At 51.2% G+C, this 15,629-nt stretch overlaps 1 protein-coding gene across 9 annotated transcripts in view; it reads left to right on the forward strand.

The window, feature by feature from the left end:
* Window positions 1–15,629, forward strand: part of PIK3C2B (phosphatidylinositol-4-phosphate 3-kinase catalytic subunit type 2 beta) — a 61,661-nt gene that overhangs the window by 10,099 nt on the left and 35,933 nt on the right. For 6 of the 9 annotated variants that reach the window (XR_010941327.1, XR_010941328.1, XM_067729305.1 and 3 more), the window contains exons 2-4: window positions 10,465–11,485; window positions 14,663–14,763; window positions 15,352–15,506. Coding sequence is in view for 7 of the 9 variants with exons in the window: in XM_067729305.1 (XP_067585406.1) it covers window positions 10,553–11,485; window positions 14,663–14,763; window positions 15,352–15,506 (1,189 nt within the window). In the remaining 2 variants the exon portion in view is untranslated. Of the gene's footprint in view, window positions 1–10,464; window positions 11,486–12,736; window positions 13,250–14,662; window positions 14,764–15,314; window positions 15,507–15,629 lie in introns of those variants that run through there. The other 3 variants (XM_067729311.1, XM_067729312.1, XM_067729310.1) reach the window with 3 other exon arrangements.

Raw genomic sequence — 15,629 nt, forward strand, 5'->3', positions numbered from 1 at the left:
AGCTTAAAGAAAAAAAAATACTTCATTGCTTAAAAAAAAAAAACCAACTTTCCGTCTACTTTTCTCAGGCTTCTTTGCCAGTGGCGCTAAGGCTATCACCTCGTGATGTCTAGGCCAGCTTCTTCTCCTGCCCTTAGGGAGCTAATGAGGGAGTGAGTCGGAGGGTGCGGGAAGGTGTGCAGTTTGTGTGATTACTGTGGCTCTGGGTCCCTGGGAGTGACTGCAGTCTATCAGGGATTTTCTCGATTTGGGGAGTTAGCACTGATTGCAGATATTCTCTATTATCAGACAGCATGTCAAGATTGCTAGTTTAGGGACTGTGGTGGCAGAGGGACAGTGGGCAGGGCTTGTGGACAGTGGCGCAGAGCCTCCCTACCAGGAGGGCAGGAAGGAGCTTGCCCTGGGCATGGTGTGGCGGCTGGTCTTTGCTCCTCCGAGGTTCCCATGGATGACTGGCTCAGTCTTTTTCTGCTCGACTGCCTTTTACCCTCTTCCGAGCCAAGCAGGTGGCTGTCAGCTGCCCACACAGCCTGTGCTTGCCCCCTGGCACAGGCAGTGCCACTACACTGGGGCTGCTGGCCCCACCTTCTCTACTCTGTAGTATTGTTCTGGGGACCAAGTCCCTCGGTCCTTCTCGTCCCAGGCTCTGGCACATTCAGTGCCAAGTGTGTACTCATGGGATGGAGCGCAGGGCTGGGGCCAGTGTTGTTTCTGAGGCCCAGCACCAAGTAGCCTCCCCACATTGGTTCTGTGGGCCCTTCCCGACTCTGCTGTGGCTCTGCCGTGAGACACAGGGCAAAGTCACTGACCCTTTGTGGGCCTCATTCTACTAGACAGTAGGACCCTGTCATGGGAAAGAGAGATTACCGTTTAGATGTCTAAGAAAGGTGCTACCAGAAAATAACCAAAGAATTGTTATAATTGAATGAATTGGAGACACTCCCTAAAGATCAGAGTGTTGATTCCCAGCAAAGATGTCATTCTTTTGGAGGATGGTCTCACTGGCATTCTTCGGTAGACTCTGGTTAGTCTGATGCCTCTGTAGTTACCCTGAGATACATCCCCATCCCCTTGCCATGGGGCTGGGCTGTAATTTGAAGTCTGCTCAGGGCTGCCTCCTTCCTCCTTGCAGACTCTGATGGGTTAGCCCCACCTAGCTTGTGAGGACCTGGGGAGTCTGGACCTGAGCCGTGAGGTGGAGGACATTGCCTCTCATCTCTCCCCTCCGGTGAGTCCTCCAGGCAGAGCAGAGCCTTGCTGACATTTTGGGTCCTCGCTTTGGTGCCCCGGCTGGACGGGAACAGCTGTGACCTGCTTTCTGGATTCTGCTTAATGGGCTGGCCTCCTCTAGTGAGTTTTCCCAGCCCACGAAGGAATCCTGGAGAAGTGGATTCCAAAGGGCATGAGCTGGGGAAGCTGGACTGGAGATTCAGCTATAGGTGACAGAGGCGACAGTCCGAGCCTTGCAGGAGCCCTTGGTTTGCAGCAAGCAAGTGGCACGGAGAAGGGCTGCCGTGTCCCCATGCCCTCCTCCACCCACTTCCTTACATCCTCCTCCCAGAGGGGCTTCCTTTATGCTTCAGGAGTCTACAGGGCCTTCAGAGAGGCTAAGGTTTCCTAGGTGTTGCTGTTTGCAAATGACAGGCGGTTTTTCTCATGTGGGTGGGCTGGTGTGAAGTTTGTCTGCAAAGAAGTTTCCTCAGGAGTCCTCTCAGCTGGAGGCCAAGATTATTAAGGGAAGGTCATCCTGGGAGCTCCTCTTTTCCTCTGCTGTCCTGTCCACCACCTTTCTCTGGAGGGTCGAGGAAACTGGAAGAGTAATTCTTAACCACCGTGCTCCTTGGAGGAAACCCAGCCGATCTGAGCTAGAAGGCCTGGAACTTGGGGCTGCGGTGGCTGAGGGCAGGGGGTGGAAAAAGCAGGAAGTGTGAATCAGACAGAGGGGAGATGTGGCTGTTCTGGCTCCTGGGATGGTTCCTGGCCAAGACCTTTCTTTCCTTTTTGCCAAACGTTCCATTCAGCTGATTGCCAGTTCCTGGTCCCTGCCATCTTAATCGCCAACTCTAGGAAGGAAAGTTTTGAGAGGAGCCACGAGCTGCCTCACCTCTTCCATCACTGACTCTCTTCGTACCCAGATCCAAAATCTACAGGGTGTGTGCTAGGAGCTGTGATCTCCAGGGATTCCGTGTGTGTGTGTGTGTGTGTGTGTGTGTGTGTGTGTGTGAACAGAACAGCTGCACAAATGGTTTCTGAACTGGGACCGAGGACTCAGGACTCTGAATGCAAACCCAACTGATGTAACTGTGTCACACAGCCTCCTGTCCCTCTGCTCTCTTAGGACCCAGAGAGCCCTTTATTAACTCTTGTGTCCACTTTGGCTTCAATTGGTGGAGAGTCCGGGTAGGCCCAGGAAAGAGAGAAATGGAAAGTAAGTTCCAGTAGCAAAACTGAACCACATGGGGCTGCTTTAATTTGGCTGAGAGGATGCTAGAGAGGGGCTGTATGAGTGGGAAGAAAATGCAAGCAGTTATAGTCAGTCTCCTCACATTTGGATTAAGTGAGAACCACACAGAGAGAACATAGTTAAACAAGAGAAAGACTTTGTTGGTGAGCGTGACTCAGTGATGGGCCTGACATCAAAGAAGCTTGTAGAGCTGTATAAAACCTGTAGGTTTTCAATACGGAAGCAGGGATCAGCTGCACATCTGTTTGAGGCAGGGAGCTGACCTACTTGACTTATTGTTATACCTTCCTGCTGGAGGAGTCGTATTCCTGGCACAGGGCATGCTGACTTCCCTGTTGGAGCTGGGGCTGTGGGAGGGGAGAGGTGGAGCTGGGCAGCAGAGTGTGGAGTGAGGGGTGGGGGACGGGTACCTGGCTGCAAAACCAGTGGGATTTGGGGTCTGGGTAAGTGTGGGTGCTGGGGGTAGATAGGGGAAGGGTCCTCTCAGAAGAGAAAGCTCTGGGATCCAAAGGGATTAAGTCCTTAACCCCTTGAACCATTCTGTCCTGAGAGGAGGTACTGAAGGTCTCTTCCTAGGGCAGTCCTAGAACTGAGTCATCTTCCCTTAGTAAAAACTACTAACAGGCTGGGGGCTTGAGACCCTCCATATTTTTCACCACCTTTCTCCATAGCTCTCCATTTCCCCTGCTCAGTGAAGATGGGTCAGGACGTGCAAGTTTCCCTGCTTTGTGCCCGAAAGGGGAGATTGAATTATTTATGATACATCTGTCACCTTTGTTAGACTATAAGCTTCCTGGAATTGTGCCATGGTCATCTGAATACTTCTGGGTCTAGCATGGTACCTGGCACGTAGCTGGTACTCACCGCCCATTAGAATCCAGCTCTGTGGCTCAGGATTTGGGGAGATGACCGAGACCCATTAGCCTGTCCCGAGCAGGGTAGTTCTCATACGGTGCCGTCCAGCAAGACAACAGGAAGCCCTCTGCACCCACAGCTGGTGTCATTGCTGGACCCTGGGGCCCCTCCCTCTCTGGCACAGGCATGGAACAGAGCCAACTCACTTGAGGGAGTGCCCTCTCCTTTCTCTCCATGCTCTGACTCTGAGCCATTGTGTGGCTCTGCCCTGACCCCCTTCCTCCCCCTGTGACCTCCAGCCATCTGTTGGCAGCCGTGTGGGCTGAGTTTGGTGCCGCCTAGACCCTGGCACCGACCTGCTTGGCCATAAGCATGCCCTCTTCCTTTACCAGCTGACTGCCTGGTGCTCTTTGGGGTTCCTTTCCCCAGTTCCGTCCTGTCTTCCTGGTAGTTCTGAAACCCTAGTCTTTGGTGTCAAACTTTGCTGCACATCTGAATTGCCTGAGGGGCTTTGAAATGTTCAGAGTCCAGGGACTCACCCCACTGAATCAAACCCTCCAGGAGAGGGGCCAGGAATTTGTATGTTTGAAGAACTTTCCAGATGATAATTACAACCATTCAAATGTGGACCCTATATTAGATAATATTATTGTTAAATAATAACAATTACAATTTAACGTATTGTCAACGTTAAATTTAGCTGGTATGCTAACTGGCATTGTGTTTACATCAGAGAATGTCCTAGTTTTGTAGATTCAGGCTGAAGTATTTAGAAGTGAAGTGTTTGCATCTTAACATTTGAAAATGTTAAGCAGAGAAGGAGAAAGTGTGCTCAAATGTGGGGAAATGTTAACAATTAGTGCATGCAGGTGGTGAAAGGAATCTGGCTGAAAATGGTCTTTCAGATGGTTTCCATCTACTTTCTGAGAGAGGGATACTAGAAGAGAACACAGCTAGGGCCACCAAGGTGCACAACTCCAGCAGGCACCGTTCTCTTTGTTGTGGTAGAGGGTGTCATTCACGTAGAGTACAGTGTGTGGGTGCTCCGTGGAGTTGTGCAACAGAGCGGTACTGGCCCCAGCCTTCTCTTCCTGGATGAGCTGCAGAGTAGCAAAGACCCCAGGCCCTCGTCCACCCCAACTCTTTCCTGGGACCTACATGGATATTTGCTTTCTTACAGAATCCCTAGTAACCCTTGAGGACTCAGGCAATAGAGAATTTGTCAACCCAGCAGAGCCTGGCAGGGAGGGAGCTGAACTGGGGAAGAGAATGGGGGAGGCAAGAAACACGAGGCTCTGATTCCTAAAATACTTTGTGTATCCCCACCCCTCCTGGAAGATGAAATTCCGGGCGGAAGCCAGCCGGCTCCCTTTAGCTGCAGGTGGTTGGGACTGGTTGCTCCTGCCTTTCCTCTTTCCCTCTCTGCATTTCCCCTGTGCCTGGCTGCTGCCCTGAACCTTCACCCTACCTTAGGGCGGGGTCTCCCGGTCCTGGTGTTCTGGCCTTGTGGGGGATGCTGCTTGTCCTGCCTCCTCACCATGGATCCCTCAGCATCAGAGCGAGCAGAGCACTGCACTTTTTGGAAGGTGCAGCTGCCGGTATAGCCCCGGGTGCAAGATGGGCTGGGCCTCCTCTGCACAGCTGACAGACAGTCTGGTGGTGTCCTGGCCGGGAGCCAGGGGGCCGGTGGTTAGAGAGGGGTGGCTCAGCTTTCCGTGTTTGAATTCCAGTCTGGGAAGAGCCTTAGGAGCTGGGCCTGCTGGATCTCCCTCGGGTCTTTTTTTTTTTTCCCCCTCAGCCGCGCCGTGTGGCTTGTGGGATCTTAGTTCCTACATCAGGGATTGAACCCGGGCCCTCAGCAGTGAAAGTGCGGAGTCCTAACCACTGGACCACCAGGGAATTCCCCCTCAGGCCTTTCTTCTCTTTCCTCCCAGGGCTAACGTTGGCGTCCTCTGAGAAATGTGACTGAAGGGAATCAACAGGTCAGAATCAAAGAATCCCAGGGCTGGAAGGCACTTTCTGTGGGGGTCTTGTCTATCTACCCACTTGCATTTACAGATGCCAAACCTGGTCCTGTTAGTTGAAACCCAGTCCTACTTTTGAAGGATCCCCAGGGAAGGACCCCACCTGCATCCTGATCACACATCTCTGTGTCTGAGAATTCTTACCACCAGAAAGCTCTACCCTTATATCCCAGTTGAAGTACATTTTCCTCAGTGGAAATGAGGTGATTTTGGAACTTGAGGATCTTGGTGGGAGATGACAGATTCATACACATTTAATTTTTTTTTTTTTTCAGTACGTGGGCCTCTCACTGTTGTGGCCTCTCCCGTAGCGGAGCGCAGGCTCCGGACGTGCAGGTCAGCGGCCATGGCTCACGGGCCCAGCCGCTCCGCGGCATGTGGGATCTTCCCGGACCGGGGCATGAACCCGTGTCCCCTGCATCGGCAGGCGGACTCTCAACCACTACACCACCAGGGAAGCCCCATACACATTTAATTTTGAATTAAATGTTCCAAGATGATATTTGAGGTATATACAGGTTGCTATTGGGAGCATGAAGGTGGGGCACATTGTTGAATCTGGAGGTTCAGAGAGGGCTTCTTGAAGAACTTGATGTCAGAGCAAAGTCTGAGCAGTTAGAATCACATAGGCAAAGAGCGTTGGCAGTTGGGAAGGGCGTGCCCTGGAGCAGGAAGGTACTGCACGAAATCACGGAGGTATCAACTGCGTGGTTCTGAATGGTTGGAGATGAGAGGGAGATGGGGGCTGGTGATAAAGGCCTTGTAAAGGAATCAAATAGAGAGCCTTTGAAGGGGTTTAAGCAGAGTGAGATGATCAGATTTACACTTTAGAAAGAGCCCTCTGACTGCTCTGGGGAGCAAGCTTTAGAGAAGGAAAGATTAGGAGGAGGAAGGACTGTTTGAAGGCTATTGTAATAGCCCAAGTGGGAGAAAATACGGGTTTAATTAGGGCAGCAGCAGTTAGCATAGAAGGAAGGACTAGATTTGGGAAGTATTAAGAGGAAAATTTGGCAGGCTTGGTGATTGGATATAGGGTGAAAAGGAAGGAGGAATCCAGGATGACCGTCGGGTTCCTAGCTTGGGTAACTGGATAGTGCCTTTCACCCAGATGGGGAACCAGGAAGGAGGAGAAGGTTGTGGGAAGGAGATAAGAAGGTGATAGTTCAGTTTTGGACATCTGGGGGTTGAGGCATGGGTGGGCAGATCACCTTGACGGGGGAGACACACATTTGGAATCATCAACACGCACGTGATGTGAGTGGGGGAACAGATGAGACTGCCCAGTGGGGTTGTCACATTAACAGAGGCTGAGAATAGAGTCCTGAGCCAACACCAATATTTCAGGGTGGACAAAGGAAGAGGAGGACAATGGCAGAGGTGGAGAACATGAGAGAGTAGTGTCATGGAAGCCAGGGGGTGGAGGATGTAAGGAAGAAGGGAATGGTCTGAGAGCCAAGTGCAGCAGCAACGTCTGGGCAGATAGAAATGCCTGTCTGCCCAGGCATTTCTGGGTGGCCTGGGCATTGTTGTTGGGGCATTTTAGTGTAATGTTGAGGGCAGAAGTTTCAGATTACAGTGAGTTGAAGAGTAAATAAGGGAGAATTGAGAAACATCGTGTGTCTTCTGTGAAGCTTGCCTGGGAAGGGAAGGAAGAACAGGGAGGGTATGAGCTGAAGGACAGAAAGGCAAGAGAAGGTGCTTAGGGTGTAGGGTTCTGGTTTTTGTTCCTTCTTCTTTTTCTTTTTAAAGCTAGAAGAAGCTTGATCATGTTTATGTGCTGAAGAGAGAGACCCAGTTAAGGAGAAGAGGTGAAAGTACAGGAGAGGGAAGGGAGGTTGGTGGAGCATCAGCCTAGAGGAGATCCAGTGTGTGGGGCAAGCGCCCTGGAGGCTCTGGAGGCTTCTACCTCAGTGGGAAGCGGGGACCTGCTTTCCCTGAGACCAAAAGGAAGAAGGGGAGCCCAGGAATTTCCCTGGGGGCACAGTGGTTAAGAATCCACCCACCAATATAGGGGACACGGGTTCGAGCCCTGATCCGGGAAGATCCCACATGCCGCGGAGCAACTAAGCCCATGTGCCACAACTACTGAGCCTGCGCTCTAGAGCCCGTGAGCCACAACTACTGAGCCCATACGTCACAACTACTGAAGCCCACGCGCCTAGAGCCTGTGCTCCACAACAAGAGAAGCCACTGCAATGAGAAGCCCGCGCACTGCAACGAAGAGTAGCCCCCGCTCGCCGCAACTAGAGAAAGCGCGCACAGCAATGAAGACCCAGCGCAGCCAAAAAATAAATAAAAAAGGAAAAAAAGAAGGGAGGCCAAATGCAAGTGTGGTTAAGTTAGTAGGGAAGAGAGGCAGGAAAGCGAGAGAGATTATTTCCCATGGCCTCGGTTTTTCTCTTCACAGTGGTGCCTGGCTAAGGCCAGTGTTGCTACTCTGCTTGTCCCAGCTTGGGGCTGAAAATACAGTTGTTCTCTGGATTAAAAGGCTTAATCTCAGTTCCCTTTGAGCATTTATCTTGTGTCTCCCATCGAAAGTACTAGGCCCTCCTTTTCCTGGGCCCAGTTTCCCAACTCTGGGCAGCCAAGTTCTGGGTATCTTCATCTGCGCATCCAATTCCTTTGAATTTTAAATAGCAAGACTCCCTCTTACCCTCTGTGGATAAAAAGTGATCTATAAGGAGCTGTTGAAGCATGGAGAAACTCAACAGGCAGAGAAATCAGCAGAGAGCAGCTTCTTTATGCCCTGAAGCTGGGCTTGGGCTATTCCATTTTGGGGAAAATACTTCCTAAGACTCACTGAGCCAGCCTGTGCCTGACGGATGCCCCAGGATCCTGGAAGGGCACCTCAGGCTGAGGGATACTCTTGTCCTAACTCCTTTGGGGTCTGATGGAACTTACCACCCACGAATCTGTCTGAACTTTTTTCCTATTGATGCTTTCAATTTTCTAGTCATGAGGAAGGACGTGCTTCACATGTTTGTTACCTGCTGGGTAACAGTACAATAAAATGAAGGATTTTTGATAATTTTATGAAATCGTGAACTTCGCAGCTGCTGGTGAGAAGGGTCAGAAACCACTTACTAAACAATCGCCTGCCCCAACCTAATCTGAAACACACACACACACAGGTCCATGGTTCTCAGCTTTGGCTACAGAGTAGAATCTCCTGGGGAGTTTAAAAAAATACCACTGCCCTACTGCAGACCAATTAAATCAGAATCTCTTGAGAGTACCTGGGCTTCAGTACTTTTAAAAAATTCCCCCAGGGTTTCGAATGTGCAGCCAGGGTTGAGAACCACTGGGCCAGCTCGCCTTGTCGTTGCAACCGTGCCTTCAGTCACGGCTTCTAAAGGAAAAGGGTACCAACACTGGAGTGAATGAAGGGGCTGCTCGTGGCCAGAGGCAGCCGGCTGGCAGGTGGCGGGTGTTCTCTGCCTGTCTGGCTTCCTAAGGGCTGAGGGAAATCAGTATTTAGGCACACCTGTACTCCATCAGGTGCCCGGGTCTCACCTGTTGGCAGACTTTGTTTTATTGACTCATATCGGTGCATTTTGGGAGGATCTTAGTGCAGTCAGAGTAGCTGTTTCATAGGGCTTTGTTGTACTTTTCATTTATAGCTTTATTGAGGTATAGTTGACATATAATAAACTGTACATATGTAAAGTGTGCAACTTGATAAATTTTGACATATGTATATACCCGTGAAACCACAATCAAGACAGTGAACATTTTCCTCGTCCCCAAAGTGTCCTTGTGCTCCTTTGTAACCCTCTTTCCACCCCTTCCCAGAGAGCCACTGATCGGCTTCCTGTCACTGTAGATTAGTTTTCATTTTCCAGAATTTTATATAAATGGAATCCTACACACTCATACTCTGTCTGACTTCTTTTACTCAACATAGTTATTTTGACATTCATCCATGTTATTGCATATGTCAATGATTAATTCCATTTTGTTGCTGAGTAGTATTCAGTTGTGTGGACGTATCGTATTTTTTTTAATCCATTCACCTGCTGATGGACATTAGGTTGTCTCCAGTTTTGTTTGTTTTGTTGTTTTACATCTTTATTGGAGTATAATTGCTTTACAATGGTGTGTTAGTTTCTGCTTTATAACAAAGTGAATCGTGTCTCTAGTTTTCTGATGTTACAAATAAGACTGCTGTGGATATTCATATACAAGTCTTTGTGTGGACATATACTTTCATTTTTCTTGGGTAAGTAATTAGGAGTGGGATAGTTGAGTCATATGGTAGGTGGATGCTTACCTTTTCAAGAAGCTGCCTATTTCCCAAAGTGGTTGTACCATTTAACGTTCCCTACCAGCAGTGTGTGAGAGCTGTCCTCTTTATTTATTTTATTAAAAAAAATTTTTTATTGAGGTATAGTTGATTTACAATGTGTTAATTTCTGCTATACAGCAAAGTGACTCAGGTATACATATATATATTCCTTTTCATATTTTTTTCCCTTATGGTTAATCACAGGATACTGATGATAGTTCCCTGTGCTATAACAGTAGGACCTTGTTGTTTATTCATCCTATATATAATAGTTTGCATCTGCTAATCCCATACTCCCAAACCTCCCCCGACCCGCGCCCCCCTTGGCAACCACAAGTCTGTTTTCTATGTCTGTGAGTCTGTTTCTGTTTAATAGATATGTTCCTTTGTGTCATATTTTAGATTCCACATATAAGTGATATCATATGGTATTTGTCTTTCTCTGTCTGACTTACTTCGCTTAGTATGATAATCTCTAGGTCCATCCACGTTGGAGAGCCGTCCTCTTTAAATTGACTGAAGAGCCCTTGTCTCCATCTTTTCCTCTTAGCTGATACAAGGTGCCTCCTTCTTTCTTCGGGGTACCTGTGAGCGACATGAGGATGGGATTTAGGGACCAGAAATGGAAACATGTATAGATGAATGGAAGGGTAGATGGATGTAACAGATAAATAAAGTTGTCTTGGTATCTCTTTTTTTCTCCATCTTTCTGTTTCTCTCCATCTGTTGTAGGCACTCAAGAAACAGGCAGTGGCCCAGATTATGTCACCCAATCAGATTATTGACACGTCTCTTTTTGTGACTGAATGATTGATATTTTTCCTCCTCACTTGCAGGGGCCCAGACACCATGCCACAACCCTGCAGAACTGACATTGCCAGGAAGTAGAAGACTTCCTTGTTTCCTCTGTCCCCCATCCTCACCATGTCTTCGACTCAGGGCAGTGGGGATCACTGGAAGTCACTGGAGTCTGTGGGCATCAGCCGCAAAGAGCTGGCCATGGCCGAAGCCCTGCAGATGGAGTATGATGCTCTGTCCCGGCTTCGGCACAACAAGGAGGAAAGCAGAGCCAAGCAGAGCACAGACCCCTCTCTCATCAGCTGGGATGAGCCTGTCCTAGACTTCTACAGCAAGCCAGCGGGAAAGCGGAAGGACCTCAAGCTCTTACGTGGTCTCTCTGGCTCTGACCCTACCCTCAATTACAACTCGCTCTCCCCACAGGAAGGGCTGCCCAACCACTCTACCTCCCAGGGCTCCCAGCCTGGCCCAGATCCCTGGCCCAAAGCCTCCCTGGCCGGAGACTATCTCTACATTTTTGATGGTTCAGATGGGGGGCTCTCTTTGTCCCCAGGACTGGGGGACACAGACGACTCTTTGAAGAAACTGTCCCCACCTCCTCTGCCTCCCCGAGTCTCTATCTGGGACACTCCTCCCCTGCCTCCCAGAAAGGGGTCCCCCTCATCCTCCAAGATCTCCCGGCCCAATGACATCAACACTTTTTCTTTGGTCGAACAACCTCCAGGCAAACTGCTGGGGCATCAGCTCCTAGAAGAGGAAGAGGAGCTGGGAGGTGGGGGTCCAGGGCGCCTACTGGGGTCCATGGACTACGACGGTATTAATGATGCCATTACACGGCTCAACTTGAAGTCAACCTATGATGCAGAGATGCTGCGGGACGCCACCAGGGGCTGGAAGGAGGGCCGGGGACTCCTGAACTTTGGCAAGGACACTCCTGGAAAACCTGTGGCCCGGAGCAAGACCATGCCCCCTCAGGTGCCCCCCCGCACCTACACCTCCCGCTACGCCAACCGGAAAAATGGGACATCTGGCAAGAACCTCCAGATTTCTGCAGCTCCGGTGAGGACCTGATTATGTTTCTTCTGTCCCCTTTCCCCTTGTCATTCAGAAATAGAGTCCCCCTTTCTTCTTTGCTGTCCAAACCACAATCTGCTCCACACTCACCCCTTCAGTCCTCTCCTGCCCTCTGCTTCTGACGTTGGGCCCCCGGGCCGTGGTGGGGGAGGGAAGAGGGACACTAGTAGAGAAGGCTCCTTTTCAGGGCCAGTTTTGTGTATCTTGGCCAAATGGTCCTTCTGGGGGCAGGCGTTTTGGAATACCCACTTCGTGATATAAGGACAGAACTGGGGTGAGGGGATACACTGTTGACGGCATGGCCGAATGGCCTTGGGCACTGGGGTGGGTTCCTTCTGCTTTCTGACTTTCTGCTCTGCCAAAAATGCTGCGTGGTGATGAGGTTCCGTCATGATACTAACCAATGTTTAGTGCTCACTAAGTCCCAGACCCTGGTCCAGACCCCTCAGCAACCCTGCCTAATGATCCGCAGTGGCTAGCCCTGCTGTGTCTCATCCCAAAGCTCCATTGTTCTCACTCACTAGCTCGCTGGCTCTCTCTGCGTTACTCCCTCTGTCTCCCTCCCTTTGTCTCTCCCCCTCTGTCTCTCTCCTCCCTGTCCTTGTGTGTGTGCCCCCGCACATCTCTCTCATTGTGATAAAATATACATACCATAAAATTTACTGTCTTAACCAACTGTAAGTATACAGTTCAGTGGCATTAAGTACATTCACACCGTTGTGCAATCCTCACCATCATCCATCTCTTTTCACAGTGAAAATGTTAAGAAAAAAGTATGCAGTGTGACAGTAATTATTTCACTTTTATCAGTATATAGTATAAAATAGAAAACTCTCTGCACAGAAGCATGGCGTAGGTTCCAGGGCAGCTTTGATCTTTTTCTGGTTTAAAAAGTGTCAGCAACATCTCCATGGGCGGGACCTGAAGCCTGCTTTGTGTTTTGCACTTGGAAACCCTGACCCCAGGGGAGTCGAGAGGCACCCCTGTGGCTGATGAGTTCTGTCCTGACAGCTTTCCACCTCATTCCCTCCCTGTTTCCTCCTTATCCATTGTCTAAGGGACACTGGGGCTTTCCCACCTTGTGTCCCAGCAGTTGGGATCCTTCACAACTCTGGAAAAGCCACGTGGTCCTTCCTTCCTGTGCTTCGGCTAAGAGAGTCGCCCAGAGCAGAGGCAGCTCCTGGGTTAAGTCACAGCTCTAGAGCGCAGGGCTTTTTAAAGGACTTGCTCTGAGAGGTGGGGCTGTTCCTGCTATTTATAGGGACAGGGAGATTCTGTTCTGCACAGCTGGGCCTGCTTGCACAGCGGCAGGCCACCCTGGTAGGTGGTCACCTCTGTGGCTCGCTCTCCTGCTTCCCCCCCACTCCCTCGCCCTTCCCCCATCCCCTGTGTGTTATCAGAGTTCTGGGAGGGAGCTTGGTCCAGAGTCTCCTTGAAGAAGCTAGGGCAAAGCAAAAAGCCCTTGCCAGTTCTTAGGGGGAAATGCGGCCTTGGTCTTCCCCACCCCAGCTTGGTGCGGGGGCTCATCCCGCTGGGAGGGGCGGCCCCTCGGGCTCTCGACCCATACCACCGCCCCGCCTTCGCCGGGCTTCCAGCCGGAGGGACCCACCTTATCCCAGGCCTGTGGAGCCAGCTAAGGAAATGGTTGGCTCCAAATGCCAGCCTCGTACCCCTGCTGCCAGCCTCTGCCCTGCAGATCCCCCCAGCCAGCATCGGGCGATGCCATCAGGGCCTGCCAGCAGGGCAAACGTAAGTGGCTTTTGTTTTCTTATGGAGCCAGTGAGTGGTACTGAAAGGCATGAAAGTGGCCTTCAGCCACCACTCTGTTCTCCACCCTCCTTGCCTTCCCCTCCTCTTGCTGTCTCTCTGTCTCTGTCTGTCTCTGTTGCTCTCTCTATCGCTCTCACTTTTGTGGGTTAGCTGCTGACAGTGGTACTATTGTTTTGACTGGGACACAGGCATGAACTTGGCAGAGCCAGGGCCTCCCATGCCAACTGCCCCCACGGCTACCCTCCCCTCTCTGCACCCGCTCCATGCTCACCCAGGGGAGCAAGGCCAATGAGAGAGGGTCACTCAGAGGAAACAATCTGGATATTCAAATGAGGAGCTCAGTTGCTGCCATCTGCCCCGAGGGGGCGGGGAGGACAGGAGAATAGCCAGGGGCAGGCTGAGAGGTGAGGCGTTGCGTGTGTGCACACTGGCTCCCCGGAAGTATCCGCCTTTACCGGATGCAGGCCGGCGCTCTGTCAGAGCTGTCACCTCATTCCCTTGCAGTGGCCTCCCTGGTGGCTCTGGGCAGGCAGGCCGAAACCTGCCACGCACCAGCTCCTCCCTGCGGCTGTGCTGCAGGCCTTGTTCGAGGGCTGCTTTAGAACTCCTCATGGGTGACTGAAAACAGCTCTGTGGTGGGAGACAGTTTGAGGTCTTGTCTGTGAGAACCCCACCAGCACACACATGTTCTTGGACAGGAAGTGGGGCCCAGGAAGGCTTCCTGACATTCCAGCTCTTGGGGACCAGAAGACTTGAGAGCCAGGAGGAGCTAAGCCTTCTTCCCGGTTCTTTCCTGCCCAGAAAGCTGCTTTGACGCTCTCTTCCTCAAGTAGTGCTTACTGGGAACGCACATGTGTCTGAGTCATTGCCTCCATTCACGGTCTCTCGGTCTCTCTCTGAGTTGGGTCCCTGGGGCTTACTGTGGATGTTGGAGCTTTGCCCAGGGCTCAGCTTCCCTGGGGACGGTTTGGGCAACCCCTTGCTCTGGCCTCAGTGGTGGGACGGGGAACAACAGCTGTCTGCTCAGCTCCCCTCCACGCCTCTGGGAGCATCCCCCAGAAAGCCAGCCCCACGGCCCAGCGTGCCGGGAACCACCTGACCTGCAGGGTTGAGCTTATTAGACACTGGCCTCTCGGGAAGGAGGTTCGGCCACACTCATGTCCATCCCACCCAGGCTTCCAGACTCAGCTAAGGCATCGAGCACTCTTTCACCTTGGCTCTTGGTCTGCCAGGACGGCAGATAAATATATTCCTGGATTTCCCACATGTTTTTTTATGCCCCTTTCACTGGAAAGTCTTTACACCTAGAGTTTAAGAGTTTAGGCCTAGGAGCCTGCGGGAAGGGGATGGCATGAGGGAAAAGGCACTGAGTAAGTTGCTCTTCTCTTAAAGGTGGGCTCCCGGCCCCACGCCATCGCCAATGGCCATGAGTTGTTTGAGGTCTCAGAGGAGAGAGATGAGGAAGTTGCTGCATTCTGCCACATGCTGGATATGTAAGAGTTAAAGACTGGGGGGTTGGGGAGGGTTGTGGGCGCTGGGGAGGAGAGTCACCCCTTTCAGAACTTTCTAGGGAGGAAGAAGAGCCATATTTAATACATCTCAATTTACAACTATGGGATGCTTCCTGCAACCGGTATTTGCAGGCTTTTTGGAATCTTAGAAGTTTCACACTTTGGACAAAATTCAGGAAACCTCGATCTAACAGTCAAATTGTTCCAATCACTTCAGGCTCAGCTGCCTTTAGGAACAAACACACCCCAGATGGAGATAAGAGTGTAATCTTATCTGGGGCTAAAAGAGAAAGGAAGTGGAAAATTTTTCCGTGGAAAGCTGTGTGGTTTTAAAACTATCCTTAATGTTCAACTCAGCTTGGGAAACGTTTTGCAACTGTAACAGATGTATCAAGAACAGGGTTTCCCCCAGCTGCTTCCCCACTGCCCCCATCCTGGCCCACAGACCCACGGGCTGAGTGGGGACGGAGGGGTCCTTGGGCCTCAGGACGGGAGGTCCCAGCAGGCCTCTTGTTGACCATTCTCTTCTGAAGGCACAGCGACGGTCCTTCTCCCTCTCTTCCTGCACAGCCTCCGATCTGGCTCTGATGTCCAAGACTACTCCCTCACTGGGTATGTCTGGAGCACTGTCACCCCAAGCCCAGAGCACCTCGGGGATGAGGTTAACCTGAAGGTGACCGTGTTGTGTGACAGCCTGCGGGAGCCGCTCACTTTTACCTGCAACTGTAAGTTAGTGGGGAGTCGGTGTGAGCATCCCTAAAGGTGGGGAAGGGGTGACGGTGTTTTGACTGTGTGGGGTCTTTTGCCGTCGATTCCCAACCCCAAACTGTGTGTTTGCCTGCTTTATC

Source organism: Pseudorca crassidens, chromosome 2 (assembly GCF_039906515.1).
Source record: "Pseudorca crassidens isolate mPseCra1 chromosome 2, mPseCra1.hap1, whole genome shotgun sequence".
Lineage (NCBI taxonomy): Eukaryota > Metazoa > Chordata > Mammalia > Artiodactyla > Delphinidae > Pseudorca > Pseudorca crassidens.